The sequence below is a fragment of the Pleurodeles waltl genome, chromosome 5 (genome assembly GCF_031143425.1).
Source record: "Pleurodeles waltl isolate 20211129_DDA chromosome 5, aPleWal1.hap1.20221129, whole genome shotgun sequence".
In the NCBI taxonomy this organism is placed as follows: Eukaryota; Metazoa; Chordata; class Amphibia; order Caudata; family Salamandridae; genus Pleurodeles; species Pleurodeles waltl.
Genome location: NC_090444.1, coordinates 780,199,867 through 780,215,146, shown reverse-complemented (window position 1 = coordinate 780,215,146; position 15,280 = coordinate 780,199,867). Strand labels below are relative to the sequence as shown.

Below are 15,280 nucleotides of genomic sequence, written 5' to 3'. Positions count from 1 at the left end.
ATGAATGCATTATACTTCTACACTCCTCAACACTGGAACTGGAGCTATTTTCCAGTGCTCTCCAAAAATTGGGACTGATTCACCATTGACAATTTAAAAGCTACGCTCAGTGGAAGTTTGAAGGCTTCCTTCTCGGAATGTCATATGACAATTCCCACAGGCCCCTATTCATATTCAGCATAATTCTACTTACAATAATATTCTGCCTGCTGTGCAAATACTTACCCCGCCCCCACAGTGCAACACCTTTATCTCCATAGAGAAAGCCCTTCCCTTACACCCTCAGTAAATATTTGGGTGATCCTCTCCGTTTCCATGCTGAAAGAACATGCAGTAATGTCCTACCATTTCAGTGGTTGAAAGTGTTGGAGTTAGGGAAAGCCAAGAAACATACCTGTTTGTCAGTGTTCCTAAACTTGCAAGGCAAATCACACCTTGGAATATCCCCTTCCCATCTCTTGTGTGCAGTTTATAATTGTGTGTTTTATGCACTCTTGGTGTACATGCATCTGAGCTCATGGTAGCAGCATTTCATAATACCACTACTGATAGCACCTCTCCTCTTAAATATCATAAAACTGCCTTTTCTGGAAACAAATCTATTTCACCAAATATTGATGAACACAGGCACTAATAAATCGGAGAAAAAACATAAGTGGAAGATAGATATAGCCGCACTCTCAACAGTGGGCACAGAACCACTGGTACACCATCCTAAACACATTACGGGGCATATTTTCAAGGAATTGACGTAGGACAGCACCACATGTTTTTCTGTTGCTCTGCCCTATACCAATTTGAAAGGGCAGAAATGCACCATATTTACAAGATACAATGCATCTCTGTTGTTTCCCCCTGCTCTAGCACACAGTTTGCTGCACTGCTTAGCACCAAAGCAGGCATCCTTGTACCATGATGCAAGGGTGTCTGCGTTGTTAGCTGGATTGTTTTTGTGCAGGAAGTAGCATCTTCCTGAACAAAAACAATCCAGCGAGGCTTTACAAAGAAAGCGAAAACAACAAGGAGAAGTAAAGATATTTCTCCTTGTTGCACCTGCCCTGGGGAGACTTTCAGTTTTGACGCATTCCCAGGTTTACGGATTCTTGTAAATCTGGGGATGCATCAAAACCCATGGGACTTGCATGGGGACACCCACTGCAACACCAGTGGAACACCTCCTTGATGCAGTATAAGGCAACGCAGCGACTTCCACTGCATTGCCTTACAACATATGTACGAGGCCGAGAAAAGCCAGGCACAGTGGCTTTGCGTGGTCTCGTAGATATGGGTCTGCACAATGCACTATCAGAGCATGGTAAAAAGGGACGCAGTGGCAGTGCATGGGGCTTCAAAATATGCTGGACCAAAACATAAGTTTGGTATGAACTGTTGTCAGTCATTATTAAACACGTGTTTCATATTACTGAACGCTGACTTCGAACATTTAATCTATTTATTTCTGTTACTGTAGTACACAAAGAAAAAAAAGACAGAGAAGAACATGAAAAGAAATCATCACTAAAAGGTAAATGTTTTTTTCGCTTCACGTTTTCAACAATATATTTGTCTAAAAACATTTTGGCTGTTAGGAGAACATCATCATAAAAGAGAAACAAACAAATAACAAGAAAGATTTAAAAAACAACAATTGATGTAGTCTACTGCACGCACAACATTCCCACTCACAGGCTGTGTATTTGTCATAGACAACCATGCTATACCTACAATACTCAAAATCATTTTTGCAAAATGGAACTTGATATTGATGAGCCAGTAATCTCGATTCAGGCACCGGATCTAGATTGAAATGTTTGTTAAATTATTGTATGATGCAGTGATCTTCGCCTCTCAAATATGAACAGGCAAAACTGAAATGTGTGAGGAGTAAAATCGAATATTCTGAGATTCGCCTGGATCAGGTGGGAATGATTTTAGCATTACTGTGTTTCTCTCATTCTGATAAAAGATGTAGTAATATTGCACCCACAAAAATCAAACAGTGTTTCTGTACTTTCACATTCAGTATTAATGTATCATTTTACTAGGACCTTTGAAGTGAGTGTTCAGGCTCCCATTTCAGCTCCCAAGTAGCTCCGCATCAGGCTGCTAAACATGATATCAGCTCCATTGTTACTGCATACCTCTTACGTTTACTCAGTTATCTTAGCTGGTGAACACATACTAAGGTGCATATTTAAGAGTCCCTAGTGCCACTGGATTGTCACTCTACTTTATCCCATTAAGTACATTTGTTTAAAAAGAACATGCATTAGAATTAGAGTCCCTAGGGAAATAAATAGGGTGACCTAGGTGAAACCTTTATATGTAAAGCTATTAGAATATCAAAACTTCACAAAGGCCACAGCTTACATATCTTTGCTGTTTCCCTGGCGCAGGAAGCATCTGCTATAATGGATGGGTGAATGGAACTCATCAAGGCATGGTGTGGGAGGATGGGAGAGGTACGTCTAAATCAGGGGATGGAACACAGGGAGGTGGGACTGACCCACAGGGACTCTGGAAATCTGGAGGCAGAGACAATACCGCAGACAATGTTGTGAGGGGCAATGTGGGACAGAGGATGGACACAGGCAGGCAGCAGTAGATCCACTGCACTTTGTAGCCGATTGTGGCCATTGATGGCAGTGGTAACAGCAAACCCTGACACTCATTTAAAAAAAATAATAATTCACGCCGTACCTTTAACGAAATATGGTTTAATAAAATAATTGCAAAGTTTTTAGTCAACAGACTTCACACATTTATGCACCCTTAAAATGATGAGGAGTAACAAAAAATTACAGTGATACCATCCATTTTTCTCATATTTATTTGCACTTTGTCACCACTAGCCTTTTACTGGAAACTTCCATGTGGCACCGATAAAATGAGTTATCCTCTCTTACTACTGAATCATCATAGTAGACAGTGGCTACATTGTAACTACTAAATGCAAAAATCTGAAAAAAGACAAGAAAGGTGAAAGAGAATTTAATTGAAGAAAGCCTTTTTTTTTTAGGATAAAGGAATGCTCACAATTACAAAATATCAAGACGTGATTTGAACAAACATGGTAAGCACCCACAGGATCAGTCTACAAAAGTACACAAAGGGCAAAAAAATACATATTACACAAAACATAAAAAAATAAATATTAGACATTCAGGTGACTAGTTCTTTAGCACCAGAATGGAGGCCTTATGTGTGCGAGGAGTGCTTACCAACAATACGTCAAAATTAACATTCTGCTAGAATAAGAATTTGTACTTGATGATAAGAGTGGAGTGATTCCTTAAGCACACTTGTGTGGCACCTGCTTGAGCTCATGTAACATTTCTAAGAGGTGCATTTAACCTGTGTGAAACCAGTTGCATGACCATTGTGAACATGCCCTTGACCGAGCTGGATGATCACAATGTGCTCCTATTCAATTTTTGCTGCCTTTGTATGATTAGACTGCCATACTGTACTGTGTGTGCGGGGGGATGTGGACATCATTGAAGCACACATGGCGCACGCAAGGGATAGGTCAAGGACATGCACATTCTAAAATATATTGTCTATTTTATTGGAAAAAGATTAAATAAAGAAGTTTAAAAAATGTAAACAAGTTCTTAGCCAGTTGTGGCTCAATATCATCTAAAGAGTTTCCAAAGAGTGAAAAGGTTTTAAAGATAAGACAGCCACAATCAGGCCATCCTGTGAAGCCCCTCTTCCGATGTTGTGTGCAACAGTGACCCAACAGGGTTGTTTTATTAGGCAAAAAGATGAAACATTTATAGACTTTTGAGGATTGCAAAGACAAGTAATACCCAGTCTTTCAAACATAGATCAGATCTAAAGCCCATGTTTTTGCATAGTACTTCTTCATAGGGCTTAAGGTCAACTTCATCCCTATATGAGCCCAATATATAAGTGGTCTAAATCTTGGAATATCGTAAATACTTCCAATTCTTGTACTCAGAAGCAAGTAGAATTTTGCTGTAATTGAAGGTAGGAGCCCTATTAACATTGTAAAGAAATTATTTTCAGCTGCTTACAAATTCACAAAATTATTCAAGTTGATAATTCCAAAGGAACATCGAAAAACCCTGATTGGATCTGTGCTTTATAGATCTAAATTAAAAGAAAAAAAAAGTGTATTAGCCGGCCTTTTAACAAAGCCCCATCTAACATAGGTCCTATAAAGCAACACAAACAATCTTCTTCTCCACCGTTTTCAGACAAGTGCATTTGAGACCAACCTTACACACAAGTAAAAACGTAGACCCTCTTCAAACTTAGCTTCTCTAGACATACACAAAGTCTGCTCAAAAGGTGTAAGACGATTATAGACCAGAACCTTTGTTTTATTGGTTCATGGACAAGCCTCAAAAATCACAAAGCTATGAAAAACATTTCAGAAGATTTTTGAGGCATTTTTTTTAGATTAAATGGGTGCCACATGAGAGACGTAGCATACACATTTGATACCCACAGAGACAGAAGAGCCAGTCAGGCAATTATTGAGTGGTGAATAACTTTAATTGCTTAAATTATAAGTGACATAGGAATTAGTATAAATCCTTGACCAGGACTGGTTGTGCAAGCTCACTATTTAGACTATATTAACCTTCCAAAATATTTTACACAAGCATTAATTAAATTAAGAGGATTTTCAGATAGGCCGTTATGGTGAAGCACATTTCACAGTTCAATGTGGGGGACTATGGTCAAAGCATATTTGAGATTTAGCAAAGTCACATATAAAGTATAGGTTTTTAAATAAACATATTTCCACAGAAAGAGATTGAGGCCATCATTATGAACATGGCGGAAATTACATGGGCAGTGCAGGGGCCCCTGTGCATAGCCCCGTCACGCAGGTCACTGCATGATTTACAGGCAGCGATATGCGCCACGGGTGCTACTGCACCCGCCGCACTGCGGCATGGACATTGCAGCAATGTTCAAGCCCAGCATTTCGCTGGGCCGGCTGGCGGAAACACTGTTGGCCCAGTGGAATGTTCATTATTGGGCCGGCGTGGTCTTCAACGGGCTGGCGGTCTGTGTTTAGACCGCCAGCATGAACACGGTGGGGAATCCCACCGTGTTCACAATGACCCGCTGAGTCTAAAAATGTGATTCACAGTGCTGGTGTTTTCCCTAGGTACTACTTACAAATGGGAAAGCATGTGAGACTCTTTACATTATTGTTCTAGTTTGAAGTAACATTTTGTAAAAATAAAGTTTTGGAATTCATCAATTAAAATGATTGGTCCATAGTTTAATGTTTTAGTTATTATGAGATCCCTACCTTAACCCGGGGACAATTTCATATTTAAGCCATGATTCGGAATGCAGGCTGTCTGCGCTACTGTAATGGAAATTAAGTTGGATAAGGACCCAATATCTAAGGTTTAGAAGGCCCTGTGCCTAGTTTTTGTCTCATCTGATCACCACAGAGATCTCAACATTTAACATATGTGTTATTATCATTGATCTTTCAGCTATTGTTTTAAGAAACAACTTCCCCAGAGATGCTTCACTATATAGTACTGGGAAATGTGCACCCATACCTCTGACATTACGTATGTATCTATTGGAATGAAAAAAGACTGCCATGTGCTACTATGTGCCTAAATTTTGAGGCATTAAGTAGGTCGGACCATTGATTCAATTCCAAAAGACATTTCTTTCTTTCTAAAAATGCATTGTAATAGCGCAAGACACAACTATGGCTGCCCAGTTCTTTCTACAGATAGCAACTAAAATGTTACTTCTTTGTAGGGCTTACCATGCCATGGATCGCACTTTAGTCTAGCGTCTGTGTCAGACTCAGTAGACTTAGTAAAATGCATAGCTAATGTTTGGAACACTAAGCATAAAAATCTGGTACTCTAATCAAGAATCACCACAATTGGCTGTTAATGCCAACGTTTCCAAACAAAGGGAGTACGCCATTGTAAATGTTTGATAACATTTCATGACTTCAGCATTCCATTTTATTATTGTACAGTTAATGGATGGGTAGATTTTAGTTCCATTCTAAAAATTAAGGTTCTTGTTAACAAAGTGCTTGCCCTTAAGTATAAGTGGGAGAGGCTCTTGGTCACTCTTAAACTTAAACTCATAATTTCAGGAAGAACCTATGTATATTGCATCTTACATCATTTATGAATGAATACCATTGGATCTCTAAAAAAGTTTGAATTTGTTGGGTCACTTCTTTTTAATTTTTGATTTGTTATATGACACCATGTATATGTTTACTGGGTACTTAACTAGACAGTTGACCATTCAAATGGGTGATTCAATTGTAAAATAGTTGTTATTTTCCTCCAAATGCAGTTTTGTATTTGAAGTGTTTAACTCTTGGGGTCTCAGTTAGAAGGATTGTGCACAGCCTTAGCATCTTTTTTAAAATTATTTTTTAGGCTAAGGTGGCGCAAAACTGATCCCTCACCCACGCCATATTTACAAACTGGTGCAATGTCACCATTGTGCCAGTTTGTAAAACCTTGTGCCACATTATACCTGTGTAAAAATGTTGACCCTAGTCCAGCAATGTTGAGGTTTAGCGCCACAACAGCGTCAGAATCTCTGACACTGTTGTGGACACTTTGTGCCATGGACCATTGTCTTGTAAATACAGCGCTCCCATGGCATCCTTAGGGGGCAGAGGGCTGCGCAAGAAAACTGCTGCATCGATCACGATGCAGCAGTTTCTTGTAAATGAGCCCTTAAATGATGTGCGGCCGGTTCGCATGAAAATTAAGTGAACAGAAATTGAGCAGCAATACACCTCGGATAGCAAGGGATTTCTCAATTTTGTAAGTCACAAAGATGATTTGTGTGTATAGGAGACTCAGCAACTTCTATGGTAGCTCTGGCAGGTGCCTATCATGCAGAGAGGGAATGCAGTGATAGGCTGAATCCACAACTGCATATTTACTTTCTTTATCACATGGAGCATCTATTTTTTTCTTATGCAGTACCACCCCTACTCTACCTGAATAAATGAATGTAGTGCTCTATTCCCGTACTAATTACATCACTTTTTCTACCAGATGTAAACATAAATATAGATCTGAAATACGTGAAAGTCTGTTGCCTGCTTTGTGAATACCCACCTTTATGGGTGTACGTCTCATTCTCTCAAGCACCAGCCATAGCAGAAGTGGCATCATGCTTCCTAGGTATTGATGTCAATTCACTCACGTACCAGACATCGCAGAAGTGACATGCTTCCTTTAACCACAGTTGATATCACAAGATTCACCACTTTTCTTAGACTTAGCCGGTTGCCAGTTTTCTGTTTCCTTCAAAGGGAATGGGCGAGCAGCAAATATCAGAAACTACCAAACGTAAACGAGGCTCTTGTAATCCTCTTTTCTTACTCTTCTTGTACTGCATTCATTAAACTTGCTACCAAGGGTAGCAAGGGATGTGCTAGGTGTACAAGGAGGCACTCCATTGGTAGCAGCTGCTACCCTCAACGACCCATAGTTCACATACATTTATCCTAATCACGTCTCATGCCACTTCAGTAGGAGCACTAATTTTTCTGTGCAAAGCCACCACATTTAGCACTAATGAAATTCGGTTCAACTATCCATTCTTCCAACATAGCAAGTTGTGTAAATTACACTTATTCTCAATCTGTGATTTATGCTCTGCCATTTGCAAGGGCATATATAATCTTCTGCAGATGCGAGTTTCACTTACATGTGCAAGAAATCATAAGACAAGGCCTCGGGGATATATTTCGATACCTTTGATAGGCTAAAGTTGTCACTGCAAAGTGATTCTATTATTTTGTAATATCCAGGGTCGAAATCAGTTTATCGGGAAATAGTTGGTTTTGTAGACACATACTTGCATCAAACATTGTATTCGATATATTTGGGTCCGAGTCACAATTAATTTACTGTAACTTCTCATGCCTTACTCCTGAGTTCTAGGTCCAAGCAATGAACTTATTCCAAGCTTCTGATTTACTCCTAGTTTACAGGACTAAGCCATGAGCACATATGGATTAGTCCACGAATTACGGGGTAAATCTGGAATACTCCAAAATGAATTCAGACCTACTCACAGCAAACTCTTTGTGAACTGGGCCTGGAATGTTAGACTGGCTTGCATCCTACATAGCTTTATAAATGGTTTTAGAGTGAGATTGTCGATGAAATTGGTAATAGGATCAAGCTTGGTTGTAAAACAATGGGGGAACGAGTGCACAGCTGAATACATTGGTCCTAATTCAGAAAGATCCTGCTGTAACATGCTGTTTTAGTTATCTTGGTGTAACACTGAATCCCATGAGTATGCCATGAGTAAGCTAAGAGTACTCTTGTCTTACTCCTGCATTTCAGAACTAAGACTATATTTTTATTAAAGTAATTTACACCTACACATAGCGAATTCGAAGTAAATCAGGCTCAATAACAGGTTCTTCTTTATTTGGATGCATCTACAAATTGATTGCTCATATTGCATGTCATCTAAGGTATGATGCTGTATTGCCACTTATGGTATCTACACACACTGAGAAATGGCCTTGCACTTTTAGTATGCAGAAAATGTATAAAGTTTTAAATTATAGACTTTCAGCACGTTTGCCTCACGTTTGTTGTGACAAGCACACCACCACTGCATATGCCATAACGTCTGCATAGGCAGAACAGTAGGGACAGTGACATATTGTTATTTTTATAAGCACCATCAGCAAACATCTAACTTTAGCCTTTCTTTCTGAAATTATAACAACAATGTGGTCTGTGCACTAGCCATTTCTTTTTCACCAGAGTCAGAAGTGGAACATCCTTTCCAACATAGCAGATCGGGGATCGGTTATTAATTTTCATATTAGCATATTTAGTCCTTTATTGCAACATGGGTGAAATTGGGTTGGGTTTTTATTACACATGGATAATGTCGCTATTTCTGTGTGAGATATTAGACATATGTGGTAAATACCACCTGATACAAATTTTCAACTTCAGAATGAGAGGTAACATACAGAATCAGTATTTAAAACACCAAATTCCACTTTGAGCCTTTTTCAGGAGCATTTTGCCCTGGTAATTCTTATCATTTTGACCTGCCATAATCAATACAAGTTGGGTCGAACAGGGTGGAGTACTTACTTACCACACCTGGTAAATACCACTTTCCCAGGGTGAGGTAATAAATAAGTGAAGGTTAGACCGCATTTTCAACTTGACATGAAGCATAGCTTCAGAATCGGTATTTAACACACCAAGGGCCAGATGTAGCAAATAAACATTTTGCGAGTTGTAAATAGCGAGTCATAGCGACTCGCTATTTGCAACTCGCAAAATGTTATGCAGAACGGTGTCTCAGACACCGTCTGCGAGTCGGTATGGGGTCGCAATGACCCACCTCATGAATATTCATGAGGTGGGTCGCAGATTGCGGCCCCATACCGACTATGGGCACTCGCAAACATGGAGGCCTGCTGTAGTCAGCAGACCTCCGTGTTTGTGCCTGCTTTAAATAAAGCAGTTTTATTTTTTAAGTGTAGCCCGTTTTCCTTAAAGGAAAACGAGCTGCACTTAAAATAAAAACCGAAACCTTTAGTTTCGGTATTTTTTCAGGGCAGGGAGTGGTCCCTTGGACCACTCCCTGCCCTGAAAAAAATTTTTGGGGTCCAGTCACAAACTGGAAGGGGTCCCATGGGGACCCCTTCCAATTTGCGAGTGGGTTACCATCCACTTGAAGTGGATGGTAACTGCAACACCATTTGCGACCGCATATGCGGTCGCAAATGGTATTGCATACCACTAGGAAACGCAAATAGGAAGGGAACACCCCTTCCTATTTGCGATTCTGAAATACATTTTGCGAGTCGGTCCGATTCGCAGAATGCATTTCTGCATAGGAAAATGCGATTTGCAACTCGCAAACGGCAGTTTTTGCCGTTTGCGAGTTGCAAATCCTTTCCTACATCTGGCCCCAAATTCTGCATGCTTTTCCTTTTCATGGTCCGCTTTCCCTAACAAATTTCAGCATGTTTGCCTTTTTTGAATCTATCAGTGGAAAATTGAAAAGGTGTGATAACCATCACACCACTTGTAATTTCGATCCCTTTGCATTCTTCTGTTTGCCTAAGGATCAGAACTTAGCCCTGGGATTATAATGATTGTCTTCTTGACTTAAATAGAAAGGCCCTGATTGCGAATGTCTGGAGGTAAAGTGCTATTTATCGCACCTATGAAATCTGACTCCCATGCTTCCGAATTTATTGGATACAATTAATTACACCTTTATCAAGTTTTTGTAGTATAACATGCGGATTTTGATCCTTACCAGAAAAAAATATGGATGTCATGACAAATGCTATATCTTTTTCCCTGTTGCATCCTAACATGTTTAACCTGCTGAAATTGAATGAGGGGTTGCACTTCATCAAGCATGGAAATTACAACACAAAGTAAATTCCAAATAATTCAAAATTTGAGGACCTGTGCAGACAAGGGTTTGTTCTGGAGTCAGAAAACCTAAGGCTACCTTTTCGTAGAAATATGAGAGATGTACCATAAGGGGTAGTATTCATCACACCTAGAAAATGCAACTTTATTAGTGTGTGATATTAACTAGTTTTGGTAGATGCTTCCTTGTCTGAGATAGCAATCCAAAAAAGAGGAAGAATATGGAAAATGTATATTTACAGAACAATTTCTGCCTGTTGTGCTTTTTGCAACACTGGTTTACATTTGTAGATGTGCAGGTTTTTGTCTGGTAAAATCATTAAGAGGAAACTTGCACACCAATAACCACAGGGCACATCATCTCTCCACAGTGCGATGATGAGCCTTAGCAGTGGCTCCGCACAGCCACAAGAAATCAATGCACCATACATCTACACTCCTCAACATTGGAACTGGAGGAATTTTCCATTGCTCTCCAAAAACTGGGACTGATTTACCAATAAAAATGTAAAAGCTGTGCTCGGTGGAAGTTTTGAGGCTTCTTTCTCAGAATGTCATGTAACAATACCCATGGGCCCCTATTCATATTGTACAGAATTCTACTTACCATAATACTATATACAGATTAATGTAGCCTCCTGTGCAAATACCCCCCCCCCCAACACTGTACAACACCTTTTTCTCCATAGAGAAAGCCCTTCCCAAAATCCCTCAGTGAATATGTGGGTGATCCTTTCTGTGTCTGTGCTGAAAGAGCTTCAGTAATGTCCTACCATTTCAGTGGTGGAAAGGGTCAGAGTTAAGGAATGCCCAGAAACATACTTTTTTGTCAGTGTTTCTTAACTTTCAAGGCAAATCAAACCTTGGAATATTCCCTCCCATCTCTTGTGTGTAGTTTACAATTGTGTGTTTTGTGTGCTCTTGGTGTACATGCACCTGAGCTCATGGTAGCAGAGCTTCAAAATGCTACTATTGACAGCATCTCTCTACTTAAATGTTATAAAACTGCCTTTTCTGGAATAAAATCAATTTCATCAAATACTGATCAACACAGACACTAATAAATCGGAAAAAACGTAAGTGGAAGATAGATATAGCTGCAGTCTCAACATTGGGCACGGAGCAACTGGTTCACCCTTTTAAACGCATTAATGGGCATACTTTCAAGTGATTGATGCAGGGCAGCACCACACGTCTTTCTGCTGCTCTGCCCTATGCCAATTCGAAAGGGCAGAAATGCACCATGTTTACAAGATACAATGTATTTCTGTTGTTTCCCCCTGCTCTAGCACACAGTTTACTGCCTAGCACCAACGCAGGCATCCTTGCACCATGATGCAAGGGTGTCTGCGTTGTTGGCAGGATTGTTTTTGTGCAGGAAGGGGCATCTTCCTGAACAAAAACAATCCAGAGAAGCTTTTCAATCTTTATATGTGTGCTGCATTCTGCAGCACACATAGAAAGAGGAAACAAGGAGGGGAAATAATGATACTTCTTCTCGTTGCACCTGCCCTGGGGAGACAACACTTTTGATGCATTACCAGGTTTACAGTTTCTTGTAACTCTGGGAATGAGTCAAAACCCATGGGTGTTGCATGGGGACACCCACCGCAACGCCAATGGAACACCTCCTTGACGCATTGTAAGGCAACGCAGCGACGTCCGCTGCATTGCCTTTCAACTAATGGACGAGGCAAGAAAAGTAATACAAAGTGGTTTTGCGTGGTCTCGTAGATATGGATCTGCACAATGTGCCTCCAGAGCATGGTAAAAAGTGATGCAGCAGCTGTGCAAGGCGGTTCAAAATTTGCTCTTAAGTGTCCACAATAATATGCTGCACCAAAACATAAGTTCGGTATGAACTGTTGTCAGTCATTATTAAACACATTTTTCATATTACTGAACGCTGACTTCGAACTTTTAATCTATTTATTTCTGTTACGGTAGTACACAAAGAAAAAAAAGACAGAGAAGAACATGAAAAGAAATCATCACTAAAAGGTAAATGTTTCTTTCGCTTCATGTTTTCAACAATACATTTGTCTAAAAACATTTTGGCTGTTAGGTGAACATCATCATAAAAGAGAAACAAACAAATAACAAGAAAGATCTCAGAAACAACAATTGATGTAGTCTACTGCACGCACAACATTCCCACTCACAGGCTGTGCATTTTTCATAGACAACCATGCTATATCTACAATACTCAAAATCATTTTTGCAAAATGGAACTTGATATTGATGAGCCAGTAATCTCGATTCAGGCACCGGATCTAGATTGAAATGTTTGTTAAATTATTGTATGATGCAGTGATCTTCGCCTCTCAAATATGAACAGGCAAAACTGAAATGTGTGAGGAGTAAAATCGAACATTCTGAGATTCGCCTGGATCAGGTGGGAATGATTTTAGCATTACTGTGTTTATCTCATTCTGATAAAAGATGTAGTAATATTGCACCCACAAAAATCAAACCGTGTTTCTGTACTTTCACATTCAGTATTAATGGATCATTTTACTAGGACATTTGAAGTGAATGTTCAGGCTCCCATTTCAGCTCCCAAGTAGCTCCGCATCAGGCTGCTAAACATGATATCAACTCCATTGGGAATGATGTTGTCTGCATTGTTACTGCATACCTCTTACGTTTACTCAGTTATCTTAGCTGGTGAACAAATACTAAGGGGCATATTTAAGAGTCCCTAGTGCCACTGCATCGTCACTCTACTTTATCCCATTAAGTACATTTGTTTAAAAAGAGCATGCATTAGAATTAGAGTCCCTAGGGAAATAAATAGGGTGACCTAGGTGAAACCTTTATATGTAAAGCTATTAGAATATCAAAACTTCACAAATGCCACAGCTTACATATCTTTGCTGTTTCCCTGGCGCAGGAAGCCTCTGCTGTAATGGATGGGTGAATGGAACTCATCAAGGCATGGTGTGGGAGGATGTGAGAGGTATGTCTAAATGAGGGGCTGGAACAGTGGGAGGTGGGAGTGACCCACCAGGACCTTGGAAGGCTGGAGTCAGAGACAATACTGCAGGCAATGATGTTAGGGGCACGGTGAGATAGAGGGTACACACAGGCAGGCAGCAGTAAATGCACTGCACTTCGTAGCTCGTTATGGCCACTGATGGTAGTCGTAACAGCAAAACCTGACCCTCATTAAAAAATATATATATATTTTCAAGCCTTACCTTTAACAACATATGGTTTAATAAAATAATTGCAAAGTTTTTAGTCAATAGACTTCACAAATTTATGCACCTTTAAAAAAAATGATGAGGAGTACAAAACAATTGCAGTGATACCACCCATTTTTCTCATATTTATTTGCACTTTGTCACCACTAGCTTTTTACTGGAAACTTCCCTGTGGCACAGAGAAAACAAGTTATCCCCTCTTACTACTGAATCATCATAGTAGACAGTGGCTATAATGTAACTACTAAATGAAAAAAATCAGAAAATGACAAGAAAGGTGAAAGAGAATCGAATTGAAGAAAGCCTTTTTTTAATGTAAAGGAATGTTCACAATTACAAAATTGTGAGACACGATTTGAACAAACATGGTAAGCATCCACAGGATCAGTCTAAAAAAGTACATAAAGGGAGAGAACATAAAAAACACATATTACACACAACATAAAAAAATGAAAAATTGGACATTCAGATGACTGGTTCTTTAGCACCAGAATAAAGACCTTATATGTATGAGGAGTGCTTACCAACAATACTTCAAAATGAACATTCTGCTAGAATAAGAATTTGTACTATTCACTTTTTGCTGCCTTTGTATTGTAAGACTGCTATACTGTACTGTGTGTGCGGGGGGATGTGGACATCATTGTATCACACACGGCGCACGCAAGAGATAGGTCAAAGGCATGCACATTCTAATATATAACATCTATTTTATTGGAAAAAGATTAAGGAAAGAAGTTTAAAATATTGGAAACAAGTTCTTAGCCAGTTGTGGTTCAATCTTATCTAAAGAGTTTCCAAAGAATGAAAAGGTTTTAAAGATAAGACAGCCACAATCAGGCCACACTGTGAAGCCTCTCTTCCGATGTTGTGTGCAACAGTGACCCAATAGAGCTGCTTTATTAGGCCAAAAGGTGAAACATTTATAGAATTTTGAGGATTGCAAAGACAAGTAATACCCTGTATTTCAAACATAGATCAGATCTAATGTCCATGTTTTTGCATAGTACTTCTTTATAGGGCTTAGGGTCGACTTCATCCCTGCATGAGCCCAATATATTAGTGGTCTTAATCTTGGAATATTGTCAACACTTCAAACAATTGAAAAACTCTGATTGGATGTTTGCCTCATAGATCTCAATAACAGGAAAAGATAAAGTATGAGCTGGGCTCTTAACAAAACCCCATCTAACATTGGCCCTATGAAGCAACACAAACAATCTTCTGCCCTCCCGTTTTCGGACAAGTGCATTGGAGACCAACCTAACCCACAAGTAAAAATGTAGACCCTCTTCAAACTCATCTTCTCTATACTTACACAAAGTCTGCTTAAAAGATGTAAGTTGATTATAGGCCAGAAGCTTTGTTTTTATTGGTTCATGGGCAAGCCTCACAACTCACAAAGCTATGAAAAACATTTCAGAACATTTTTGAGGCACTTTTTGAGATTAAGTGGCTGTCACATGAGAGAAGTACCATACAAACTTTGAAACCAACAAACACAGAAGAGCCAGTCTGGCAATTATTGCGTGGTGAATAACTTCAATTGCGTAAATTATAAGTGGCATAGGAGTTAGTATTCATGCTTGACCAGGACTGGTTGTTCAAGCTCATCATTTAGACTATATATTAACCAACCAA

General features: G+C 39.5%; 1 protein-coding gene across 43 annotated transcripts in view; it reads left to right on the top strand.

Moving 5' to 3' along the window:
• The window catches only part of TRDN (triadin), a 1,868,677-nt gene that overhangs the window by 428,066 nt on the left and 1,425,331 nt on the right, over positions 1-15,280 (top strand). For 37 of the 43 annotated variants that reach the window (XM_069234794.1, XM_069234791.1, XM_069234779.1 and 34 more), the window contains 2 exons: positions 1,472-1,525; positions 12,381-12,434. In XM_069234794.1, coding sequence (XP_069090895.1) covers positions 1,472-1,525; positions 12,381-12,434 — 108 coding nt within the window. The remainder of the gene's footprint in view (positions 1-1,471; positions 1,526-12,380; positions 12,435-15,280) is intronic. The other 6 variants (XM_069234793.1, XM_069234783.1, XM_069234772.1 and 3 more) reach the window with 2 other exon arrangements.